Source organism: Rhinopithecus bieti, unplaced genomic scaffold (assembly GCF_001698545.2).
Source record: "Rhinopithecus bieti isolate Rb0 unplaced genomic scaffold, ASM169854v2 scaffold_48678, whole genome shotgun sequence".
Classification (NCBI taxonomy): domain Eukaryota; kingdom Metazoa; phylum Chordata; class Mammalia; order Primates; family Cercopithecidae; genus Rhinopithecus; species Rhinopithecus bieti.
The window spans coordinates 1358-13657 of NW_016819256.1; the positions used below are offsets into that span (position 1 = coordinate 1358).

Here is a 12300-nt window from a genome sequence, read left to right on the forward strand (position 1 = left end):
AAGAAAAGAAAGGGTTAGTCAAAGTATGAAGAAAAGGGAATGCTTGCACACTGTTGGTTTGAATGTGAATGAGGAGAGTCATTATGAAAAATGAAAATTTGTCAAAGAATTTAAAATTAAACCACAATATAATACAGCAATTTTACTGATATATATCTGAAACAAGTGAAATCAGAATGAAGAAACATATTTGCTTCTACATTGTTTGCAACACTCTTCACAATTACCAAAATACAGGATCAACAGTTCAACATTTATGAGTAAATAAAGACAATGTGGTATATATACACAATGGAATACTATGTCTTTAGAAAAGAAATTTCTATTATTTTCAATCACACGAATTAACCTGGAAGACATTATATTTGTCTAAATGAGCCAGGCACAAAGATTATTTTTCATGATTTTACTTACACAGGGAGTCTTAAAAGCTTAATCCCATTAAAGTAGAGAGTAAAGTGGTGACCACCAGACATCAAGGTATTTAGAAAAAAGGGGGGTTTTGAAAGATGTTGGTCAAGGAATACATAATTATAGTTGAATAGGAAGAATAAGTTTAAGGGATCTTTTTGTACAGCATAGTGACTACAGATCATAACAACGTAGTTGTGTTTTTGAAAACGCTGACAATGTCACATACTCCGACCATAAAAATGTTAGCGATGTTAGGTAAGGCCTTAATTACCTAGAAGTAAGCATTTGACAACATATACTTGCAAACATCACGTTGTGCAGAATAAGTACACATTTATTTATTACAGATGGTAATAGCATGAAAGACACTGAAAGGGCAGTTGTTGCTTATGGTCTCATGACTGGCCACCTTGTGAACACAAAAAACAAATTTGCATAAATATAACAGAAAATGTTTAATCCAAAAGCTGCCATAATCTTCAAAAGTTTTCTAGAGAAAATGACCAAGAAGCTGACTATAGTTAGGTGACAAAGAACAAAAACTGTACACTCACCTTCACCCACTAAAAAAAAAATGAGTGAAAAATTCCTCGGAATTGTAATATCAATATAAAAAAGAAATATTATTCCAAATATCAAATCCACAGAGGTCGTTTTATTATTTTGTAACCTTTAAATTTCACATTTAAAAATAAAAGATTCTGCATGGAAATGTACGTTGTGTTATATCATAGAAAATTAAATTTAAAATTCTTCACTTACCATTAGCTCTCTTATAAATTAATTTCTAAGATGTATTTTCTAGCAAATTTTATATTTGTCACAACATATTTGCACTACAGCCTGGGAAACAAGAGTGAAACTCTGTTTAAAATTTAGTAAGTTTTCCTTTTACAAACAGAAAAGAAAAAAACAATGCTAACTGATTTAATCCTCTCACTTGTGGACAGTGAATGCCTTTTATCTTAATTAACTGATCAGAAAGTTATATGGATAAGCACTCTCCAGTGAAAAGCGATTTTTGAGTGCATTAAAAATATCAACTTTCTCATCAAAACCTACAAAGTACCATATAAAATGACATGGCATGAAGACAACAGTGAGAAAAGTGGAGCCATCACATAAAAAAAGAAGGGCTGTGATGAATACACAGAAGTCACATAATAAGACAAACGAAACTAAAGGTAATTAGGAAATAAAAGAACCAAAATTTCTTTTTAAATTCAGCTAGATTTAGCTTTGCAGCATGGAAAAAAAATGTTATCTGCACATGAAGAATCAATGTTATTTCTTCACTATTGGTATTTTCCACCTCTGACTTGAAGTTACAAACTAACTCCAGCAGGAATGTTTACAGCTTATTATGGAGCATCTGTTACACAGCAACCACTGTCACATTTGTTTGCCACATTTATATATAAAAACATCCTCATGACTTATGAAGTATACCTAGTTCTTACCTGAACAAATTGGCTCAATAAATAAAAACATGTCAATTATAACAAGAGAAAAGAATAAGAAATATAGGCTTATATAGGATTCTCCAATTAAAAGAACAAATGGAATGTTCTAACTAAATACAATATAATTAGTAAACAATTTTGGAAATACATCTAAAATTATCGTGTGTGGTACTAATTTTTTTTTTTTTTTTTTTTTTTTTTGTGGAGAACGGAGTCTTGCCTCTGTCGCTCCAGGGCTGGAGTGCAGTGCTGGAATCTCAACCCACTGCAAGCTCCCGCCCTCCCGGGTTCACGCCATTCCCTGCCGCAGCCCTCCGGAGTTAGCTGGGAACATACAGGCGCCCGCCACCATCGCCCGGCTAGGTTTTTGTAATTTTTACTAGAGACGGGGTTTCACCGGGTTAGGCAGGATGGTCTTGATCTCCTGACCTCGTGATCCGCCCGTCTCGGCCTCCCAAAGTGCTGGGATTACAGGTTTGAGCCATCGCCCCCGGCCGCAGTACTAAATTTTATAAAAATCATTCTTACAATCCATGAACAGCTCACATAATAAATACCTCGTAAACTATAAAAGAAAAAAATGGTAAGAAACAAGAAAATTATAGGTCTAGCATGACTAACAGGCAAGTAAAAACATTTGCATGGAGAGATTCTGAATCATAAGTCAGAAGATTTGAAAGCAATGAATTCAATACAAAGCAGAGTATACATTTACTTTCAGCATTTTTGAAGTTTTCAGTTGTCTAGTAAATTATTAAAATATTTGTTTTGTTCCAATATTGCTCTTTTCTTTTGAAAATAGGTACAAACTCACACTCACACAAAAACACTCCATAATTTTCTAGCACCTAAGGTTTATTTTTAGGGTAATATATGTGTATAGTTAACTCTATGTAAACCAATACTAAAATTCTGTTATGTTTGCAGGCAGAGAGACATGTTCAAAGAAAAACACATAACAAAATTTTTAAAATGTTTAGGCAGAACTCAGAATTTTAAGACTCAGGATTTTATTTACACTTGTATATAATTTTTATTACGCCCATGAAAATGACCCTATAGTCAACAGCAATTTACTTGTACATTTTAAAGTAACTAGAAGTGTAGAACTGGTTTGTAATACAAATGATAAACGCTGGAGTTGATGGGTACTTCATTTGCCCTAACGTGATTAATATATATTTATATGCCTGTATCAAAATATGCCATATATGGCATAAATACATACACACACTATGTACCCATAAAATTTAAGAAAAATATGTTTAAATAAGAAAAAAGAATAAAAATTTAACCTATAGGAACAATGTTCTTTAATTAAGTTCTTTAGTTTAAAGTCACTGGCAAGAGAAATTATTAGAGATGTTAGTCCACTATGTTATTAAATAGTACATTGTCACTATCTTTTACCTACACCCTTGAGTAAGGTGGGATAGGTTAAAGTTAGTGGCGTAATAACACTTCATTGAATGCACAATGGTCTTAACACGTTAAAAAGAAGTTTAATTAAAAAATTAACTTCACAATAATCTAAAATTTTAAATGTGCTGCATTTTATTACATAGAAATACAATTAGTAAAATGATATACTACTAATTTTAATTTAATTTTAACTAAAACAAAAGATATTTTCACTAGAATGCAGAAGAATATTCCTCTGAACACCTCCCTCATACATCACTCAAAATTATAAATTAAACACAAAGCGCCTCTCCACTTAGATTTTTATCATGCATCCTACATTGTAATGTCTTTACTCTTCCATAGAAAAGGTCAAAATAATGCCCACCTAACAAAAAAGAATGTCTCATGTCTTTGATGAAGCAACAATTGATCACATGCTTTTACATGTGAATACAACAGGAATGAAGAGCATGAAGTAATTTGAGTTGAATTACATCATTCACTTTTTAAAAATTCTGTAATTTTTTCAAAGAAAAAAGTATACTTTAAATGTAATTATAACCAAAAATATTTCTACCTCTTTTAAAGTTATATACAAATAATTTATCTATCAACTTTAATTTTGGAGTATTTTCTGTACTCAGCACACTGATTAAGTGCAATGTCTGAAGTGTCAGTGCCTTAGATATTTCTACCGTGAATTCTCTGATATTTACACCCAGTTAATTTTGCATTAAATTTCTTTTATACTTACTGCATCTTCAAAAATATATTTTAGTATGAGTCCCCTGGTGTTTTCTAAGCAGTAGTTCTTGAAAAAAATGTTTTTCCAAATATATTACATTTGCAGTTTCTCTAATATAAACTCCCTGATATTAATCAAAATTTGATCACTGCTTCAGGATTTTCCTTTAGTACATAATGGGTACAACAAAATCTGTGATACAAGTAAAGACACTACAACTCTCTTTACGTTCCTAATGTTTGTCTTCAAAATGAAAACCTTCTCTTTAAAGGCTTATATTTGTCAGGCACAGTAACTCACACCTATAATCCCAGCAATTTGGGAGGCAGAGGCAGGTTGATCATTTGAGGTCAGGAGTTCAAGACCAGCGTGGCCCACACGGTGACAGTCTCTACTAAAAATAAAAACAATTAGCCAAACGTGGTGGTGGGCGCCTGTAGTCTCACCTACTCTGGAGGCTAAGGCAGGAGAATTGCTTGAACCTGGGAGGCAGAGGTTGCAGTAAGCCAAGATCACACCACTGCATTCCAGCCTGGGTGACAGAGCAAGACTCCATCTAAAAAAGAAAGCTTCTGTTTTCTGAGGTTTTTACACTAACTGCATTTATAATGCTTTTATTAAGCAATAACTCTCTAATGTTGAGTAAGATGTAACCAGATATTAATGGCTTTTCCACATTTATATTTGTACAATTTTTCTGAAGGGCTTTCCTGTGCAATAAGGTGTAAAAATTAATTAAAAGTTTTGCCACATTCTTCGCACTTCTGGGAGTTTTCTCCAGTATAAATTATCTTACCTATAATCAAGTGTGACAACCATTTAAAGGCTTTGTAACATTCTTCACATTTTTAGGATTTCTCACCAGTATGATTGCTTTTATGGTTAGAAAAGTTTGAAGGTGTTTTCAAAATCATTGTCTCATCTTTTAGGTTTGTAAAGTTTCCAGTATTAATTTTCTTACGTTTAGTAAAGTTTGAGATTTAGTTAAAAGCATTGCCACATTGTTCACATTTGCAGGGTTTCTCTCAAGTATGAATGTCTTATGTGGAGTAAGGGTTGAAGATAGGTTAGCTTTGCCACATTCTTCACATTTGTAGGGTTTCGCTCCAGTATGATTTTTCTTATGTGCAGTAAGGTTTGAGGATAAGTTAAAAGCTTTGCCATATTCTTCTTTTGTAGGGTTTTGCTCCAGTATGATTTTTCTTATGTGCTGTAAGGTTTGAGGATAAGTTAAAAGCTTTGCCACATTCTTCACATTGGTAGAGTTTCTCTCCAGTATGAATTATCTTATGTACAGCAAGGTGTGAGAACTGTTTAAAAGCTTTACCACATTCTTTACATTTGTACAATTTCTCTCCAGTATGAATTACCTTATGTTTAGTAAGAGTTGAGGACCTTAACCGGTGGTTAAAGGCCTTGCCAAATTCTTCACATTTGTAGGATTTCTCTCCTGTATGAATTTTTTTATGTTCTGTAAGGTTTGAAGATCTGTTAAAAACTTTGCCACATTCTTCACATTTGTAGCGTTTCTCTCCAGTGTGAATTATTTTATGTGTAGAAAGGGTTGAAGACTGGTTAAAAGCTTTACCACATTTTTCACATTTGTAAGGTTTCTCTCCTGTATGAATTTTCTTATGTGTAGTAAGTTTTGAGGATCGACTGAAAGTTTTGCTACATTCCTCACATTTGTAAGGTTTCTCTCCAGTATGAATTCTTTTATGTATAGTAAGAGTTGACACTTGGTTAAAAGCTTTGCCACATTCTTCACACTCACAGGGCTTCTCTCCAGTATGAATTTTCTTATGTGTAGTAAGGTTTACGTATAGGTTGAAAGCTTTGGCACATTCTTCACATTTGTAGAGTTTCTCTCCAGTATGAATTTTCTTACGTGTACTAAGTTTTGAGGATAGGTGGAAAACTTCGCCAGATTCTCTACATTTGTAGGGATTCTCTCCAGTATGGATTATCTTATGTGCACTAAGGGCTGAGGACTGGTTAAAGGCTTTGCCACATTCTCCACATTTGTAGGGTTTCTCTCCAGTATGAATTAGCTTATGTCTAGTAAGGTTTGAGAGTTGGTTAAAAGCTCTGCCACATTCTTCACATTTGTAGAATTTCTCTGCAGTATGAATTTTCTTATGTTCAGTAAGGTTTGAAGATCGGTTAAATGCTTTGCCATATTCCTCACATTTGTAGGGTTTCTCTCCGGTATGAATTTTTTTATGGTCAGTAAGGTTTGAAGATTGTTTAAAAGCTTTGCCACATTCTTCACATTTGTAGGGCTTCTCTCCACTATGAATTCTCTTATGTGTAGTAAGGGTTGAGGACTGGTTAAAGGCTTTACCACATTCTTCACATTTGTACGGTTTCTCTCCAATATGAATGTACTTATGTTCAGTAAGTTTTGAGGATCGGTTAAAAGTTTTGCCGCATTCTTCACATTCATAAGGTTTCTCTCCCATATGAATGATCTTATGTGTATTAAAGGTTGAGAACTGGTTAAAAACCTTGCCACATTCTTTACATTTGTATGGTTTCTCTCCAGTACGAATTAACTTATGTTCAGTAAGCTTTGAGGGTTGGTTAAAAGCTCTATCACATTTCTCACATTTGTAGGGTTTTCCCCAGTATGAATCGTATTATGTGTAGTAAGAGTTGATGACTGGTTAAAGGCTTTGCCACATTCTTCACATTTGTAGGGTTTCTCTTCAGTATGAATTCTCTTATGTCTAATAAGGTGTGAGGTCTGGTTAAAGGCTTTGCCACATTCTTTACATTTGTTAAGGTTTTTCTCCGGTATGAATTCTCTTATGTTTATTAAGGGTTGAGGACCAGTTAAAGGCTCTTCCATATTCTTCATATTTGTAGAAATTCACTGTAATATGGATTCTTTTATGTTGAGTTAGGTGTGAAAGCATGCAAAATGTTTTGCCACATTCTTTACGTTTAAAATGTTAATTTTCAGTATGCCTCATCTTGTGTCTATTTGAATTTGAAATTTTATGGAAAACTTTTACATATTTATCACATTGAAATATTTTGCTCAAGGTAGTTTTCAAACATTGGTTAAGTCCAGTATAATCTCCTTTGTGCTGCTTACACTCAACCACATTTTTACAGCCTTTTCTTAACTTTAAATTCTCATATCCACATTTCCTGTATCTTCTTAGGGTCACTTTTTGGAAAGAATCTCTTACGTTCTGCTCTGGCCAAAGGTGTTGGGCAAAATAATAAAACATAACTGAAAGAAATAAAAATAACAAATTACTTCACTTGCTCAACTAAGATGAATATACTTTACAAATCTAACCTATAAAGTTACACAAACTACATAAGCAAGATGGCATAGCAAAATACCACAGGTTCGAATTCCTTCATAGACACATAAGTGTAACAAAAGCATACTGACCAAAATGTGTTTGTGGAAAATTTATAAATGAGTTAAGTGTGTGTAGTGTTCCAGGTTAGCACAATGCCAAAAGCCACATCAAAGGAAAAGAAAAGTCTGTTACATTTACCCAACACAGTTCTTTCTGCTTCTCAATATAACATAGTGTCTTTAGAAGTAAATGACCAACTTCTGCTTTCTTTTTCAAAAGACAAGAAAAATAACACACCCACATCTTTATTTCTGGCTTTATTAGGAGCTTTTGCTGACACTGGTTTCTGTCTCCTACGACATAAAGTGCAAAAATTAACGGTGGTATACTTTGGAATGACATTTTGAGTCTGCTGAGATCAAAGGTAAATGTTACAGCAGGAAAGAGACTGTACTACAGACAGAACAGTTGTAGCAAGTGATGACTATTAAGAAGAAACATGAATAAAGTCTTTTAACTAAAAAACAACTAGAATATTTCAGACAAGACACATCCTAAGAACATGTTTGAAAGACTCTCAGGATCTCTAGCTAAGAAAAATGGTTTCAGACTTTGCCAGGACAAAGCTACATTATAGACACTGTGACAGGTAGCTTGTTTTCAATGTTCAAATTTCAATTAAAGATTACAATGTATACAAAATTTTAGGGCAACATAGCTCTATCAAATATTATAAAATTTTCAGAAAGCAACCATTAAAAAAATTAATTTTAAAAAGTTAACATAAATTGAATAATACTCCATGAATGAAATGGGAACACAGACAACTATTAAAATCAGAAAATTGGGATAACAGAAATATTAAAATATCAAAAAACAGAAATTGTGGAGTTAGAAAATACAAAAAAGGAATTGAAATATTATAAGAAAAAATGATGTAAAATGAAAAGCTTAACAAAGAAACTAGAATACATGCAAAGATATTTACAATAAGAACATATATAAGCACAATTTTAAAAGTCACAGACAAGAGAATCTTGTGAGTTTCAAGATAAAAATGATGTGTTATTTATAAGAATAGTCTTATGAGGTAATGAGTGAATTTCTCAAGAAAATTTTGCAGGCCAGAAGGGAACTGTGTGACATTGTCAAAGTCCTGAAGAAAATAGCTGTAGCAAATACCAGCAGCAAATCTGTCCTGCGAAATAAAAAGAAAAAGCCAATCCAAAATAGCCAAATCCTGAAAACGTATACTGGCACTGCATATGCCTTACATATGCAACTATATTTCAAAACCATAATAGTAAAAACAGAATGGAATATACAGAAAAATCAACAACAACAACAACAAAAAAACAATGGAACAGAAACCACTACTCACACATTTCAGACTTGATGCAAAAAGAATTTAAAAAACTGTTTAACGTAGAGTTTCTAAAAATTATGCACATTTGTGTATCCCCCAAAACAACAACAACAACAACAAAAAAAACCAGTCAGATTGTGCAGTCTTTTATATCCCATGAAGAGGACATTGGCTTTCACTGTGAAATTGAAGACAGATCACTAAAGGGAAAGAGGAATCCTTAGAGAACTGAAAAACAAGACAGAAATGTCCTATGCGAGGGGAAAAAAAACAAAAAAACAAAAAACTCAGGTTTTCCAGAAACTATTTCCTTTGGAACACAGCTTACCAAATCACATTTTAAGCAGTGGCCTTCTCCTTGGCCTTTTGACTTCTTCTCTGTGCCATCTGTGTATTCACTCTCACTTACCTGAATGTTTAGCTACCATCTCACGTCTCTTCATATCCCAGGGCTCTTTTCCTTGCTCCAGACAGCTAATCAGGTCTGGCTTACAGACAGCAATACCTGTTTTATTGAAAATAAATAACATAAATCTTGCACATATTCTCCAATTACCAACCTAGTAGTGTGCTCAGTAAAGAGAATGTAATAGAATATTCTAGTGCATTAATCCCCAAATGCTAATTTATGACAAAAATTTCTAAAGATTTAGAAAATATTTTAAATTTGTAGTTTCTTAATTTCACTACCTGGTACTACTGAATCAAAACAATTGGTGTTGGGAGTTAGATTTTAAGGTATGAGCAACAATATTTTATGACAATGAATTTCAAAAATTACCACTAATCAAGAGTGAATGATAAAGATCAGCTCAGGAATGCAGAAAGTTATGGTAAAGATGAAATATCTTGAAGAAACTATTTTCTACAATGAAAAATCTAAAAGATTTTTTTTGAAAACAGGGATCCGAAACTCATTTATGCAAAGCATAAATCACCAAAAACATTCTAGAAAAAAGAGAAATAAAACCTTTAGGATATATTAGAAAATGTGTATTGAAGTTACCCTCACCCACGAAAACCAGGTTTCTGTAGTTCTCTAACATCACATGCCTATATAAACTCTGCTGTGCAGTGTCCAGGCACTGCCACTCCTCCAAAGAGAATTCTATGGCCACATCCATAAACGTCAATGGTCCCTGAAAAACACAAACACACACACACACACACAATCACATACATTTGCCAAGTGGCCATGGGCATAATTTTAAATTTCAAGGTAAAATAAGACAGTAAAGAAAACTGGTTCTGACTTATAGGAGTGAATGAAATTGTCCCTAAAATAATTCTTAACATAGAAATATTTTCTAATGTATTATCTAACCCTGAGAAAAGAAAGTGGCATAAGAGCCACAACATCTGTGTATATATGGTACTTTTCCGGTTAATAGAGTATAAATGAGGGCATAAACACAAACATGTCTATTTTTAAATGCTATATCTGCACCATACAGAATGAGTTGTGTGTATTTTTTAGATGAAAAACACATGTTGAGTTAAAAGGTGCCTCATGGCCGGGCGCGCTGGCTCAAGCCTGTAATCCCAGCACTTTGGGAGGCCAAGACGGGTGGATCACGAGGTCAGGAGATCAAGACCATCCTGGCTAACACGGTGAAACCCCGTCTCTACTAAAAAATACAAAAAACTAGCCGGGCAAGGTGGCGGGCGCCTGTAGTCCCAGCTACTCAGGAGGCTGAGGCAGGAGAATGGCCTAAACCCGGGAGGTGGAGCTTGCAGTGAGCTGAGATACAGCCACTGCACTCCAGCCTGGGCGACAGGGCAAGACCCCGTCTCAAAAAAGAAAAAAAAAAAGGCATCTCACAAGTTTTAATGTGTACGATAAACTTGAGATCTTGTTAATGCAGATTATCTTTTCAGAAGATCTGGAACCGTTTGATATTCTAAGTTTCTAACAAGTTCACCAGTAATGTCAATGTTTTTGGCTCACTTACTGGATGTCAAACATCCAGTAAGTGGATGAGCCCATGTTTTCCCAGTTTTCTGGCCTGTAAAAGGGATGACAGTTTTCATTTTCCTAAGGCAGATATATGCACAGAAAACCTAAGAAAGGCAGCTGCCAGATTAAATATTATGGTTTATGCACATCAGCAGCATAAACATACTTCATAATGAAGAGAAAAATAATTTTAGTAAAGAAATCTGTCCAAGAGCTCTTTAACCAAGCAAATCATTAACATCAACTGCACTAGGACAAATTTTTGTAATGTGCTGATGCACACAGAAAAATGTGGCATCATTGCTGTGATATTGATCTCAAAAGTAAATTAGAGTTTGAATTTAACCATAAAAAATTAGTTTTATGGGAACTTCAAGATACAGATAATTCGTATGTTCTGTAATTTTTAATAGTGATTTTAAGTAGTCTTTCTTTAGCACCCTAAAGAGCAGGTATCCATCTCCTAATAATTTGTTTCAGAATTTTCTGGTTAATAAATGCCATTCTGTTTGAAAGAACCTTTTGTTAATCGTGTTCTGCATAGAGCTAATGGAGAACAAAGATGGAACCTCAACATTACATGTTCTCCTTCTTTACTAAAGACCCCAGCTTTTCCCCAATAGGAATCTTGAGTAGTCACATCTTCCCATGTTCAGCAGCCACAGAGGGAACATTTTTCATGTTGCAGATTATAAATTCATAATGAGTTTTCTACATAGCATATAAAGAGCCATGATGTAGAGATGTAGAGAAGCCTCTGGTACGTAGGAAAAAACATTTTCAGGGACCCTTGACAATCACAAGAATTTTAAAAGTAGTTAAAACAAACTCATTAGGGAGACACAACACAATTTGAGAAGTAAAGGTTTGCAAGTACTAAACGCATGGCATCCCAGGAGGCAGAGTGGACACAGCTCTCGATCTGAGACACGTTAAGCTAAAAAAAAAAAGGCCATTTTTTCCTCTTTCTCCTCTTTCTCTGGAATTCCTTTTAAGATGAGATTCTATGGACAAATTACACCTGCATGTTGGGAATATGCTTTTAAAGGTGTCAGCACCATCTGTTTACTTGCTACCACCACACCCACAGGCAGAAGGATCAAGACCTGCAGAAAAGTACACCCATTTTGTCCTTTATAACAGAGGAAATTCAGGAAAAATAAGCTGCTCCATGGAAATAAAAATGTAAGTTTCCGACCAGGTATGGTGGCTCACTCCCATAATCCCAGCACTCTGGGAGGCCGAGGTGGGCGGATCATGAGGTCATGAGATCGAGACCATCCTGGCTAACATGGTGAAACCCCGTCTCTAGTAAAAATATAAAAATTAGCTAGGCATGGTGGCGGAGTCCCAGCTACTCTGGAGGCTGAGGCAGGAGAATGGCATGAAACCAGGAGGTGGAGCTTGCAGTGAGCAGAGATCACGCCACTGCACTCCAACCTGGGCAACAAAACGAGATTCCGTCTCAAAAAAAAAAAAAAAAGTAAATTTCCCTGTTCCTGTCCTAATGTGCCCTCCACTGCCACAGGCACCAGTAATTTCTGCTACGGTAATGGAAATATGGGCCACACTGCCCTCTTCCTACCAAATCCAAATAGGTACAGCCCTGTGACCACCCTTTATTGCAAAAG

The 12300-nt window shown here is 34.6% G+C and overlaps 1 protein-coding gene across 1 annotated transcript; it reads right to left on the bottom strand.

The window, feature by feature from the left end:
• Positions 1-4874: 4874 nt before the first annotated feature.
• Positions 4875-9181, bottom strand: LOC108519618 (zinc finger protein 117-like). The gene is given in 7 exon segments (XM_017858758.1): positions 4875-4922; positions 4924-4943; positions 5354-5860; positions 6005-6563; positions 6635-6808; positions 6810-7267; positions 9122-9181. Coding segments are annotated over 7 exon segments (1800 nt in total). The 5' UTR covers positions 9156-9181.
• Between the last annotated feature and the right edge of the window lie 3119 nt (positions 9182-12300).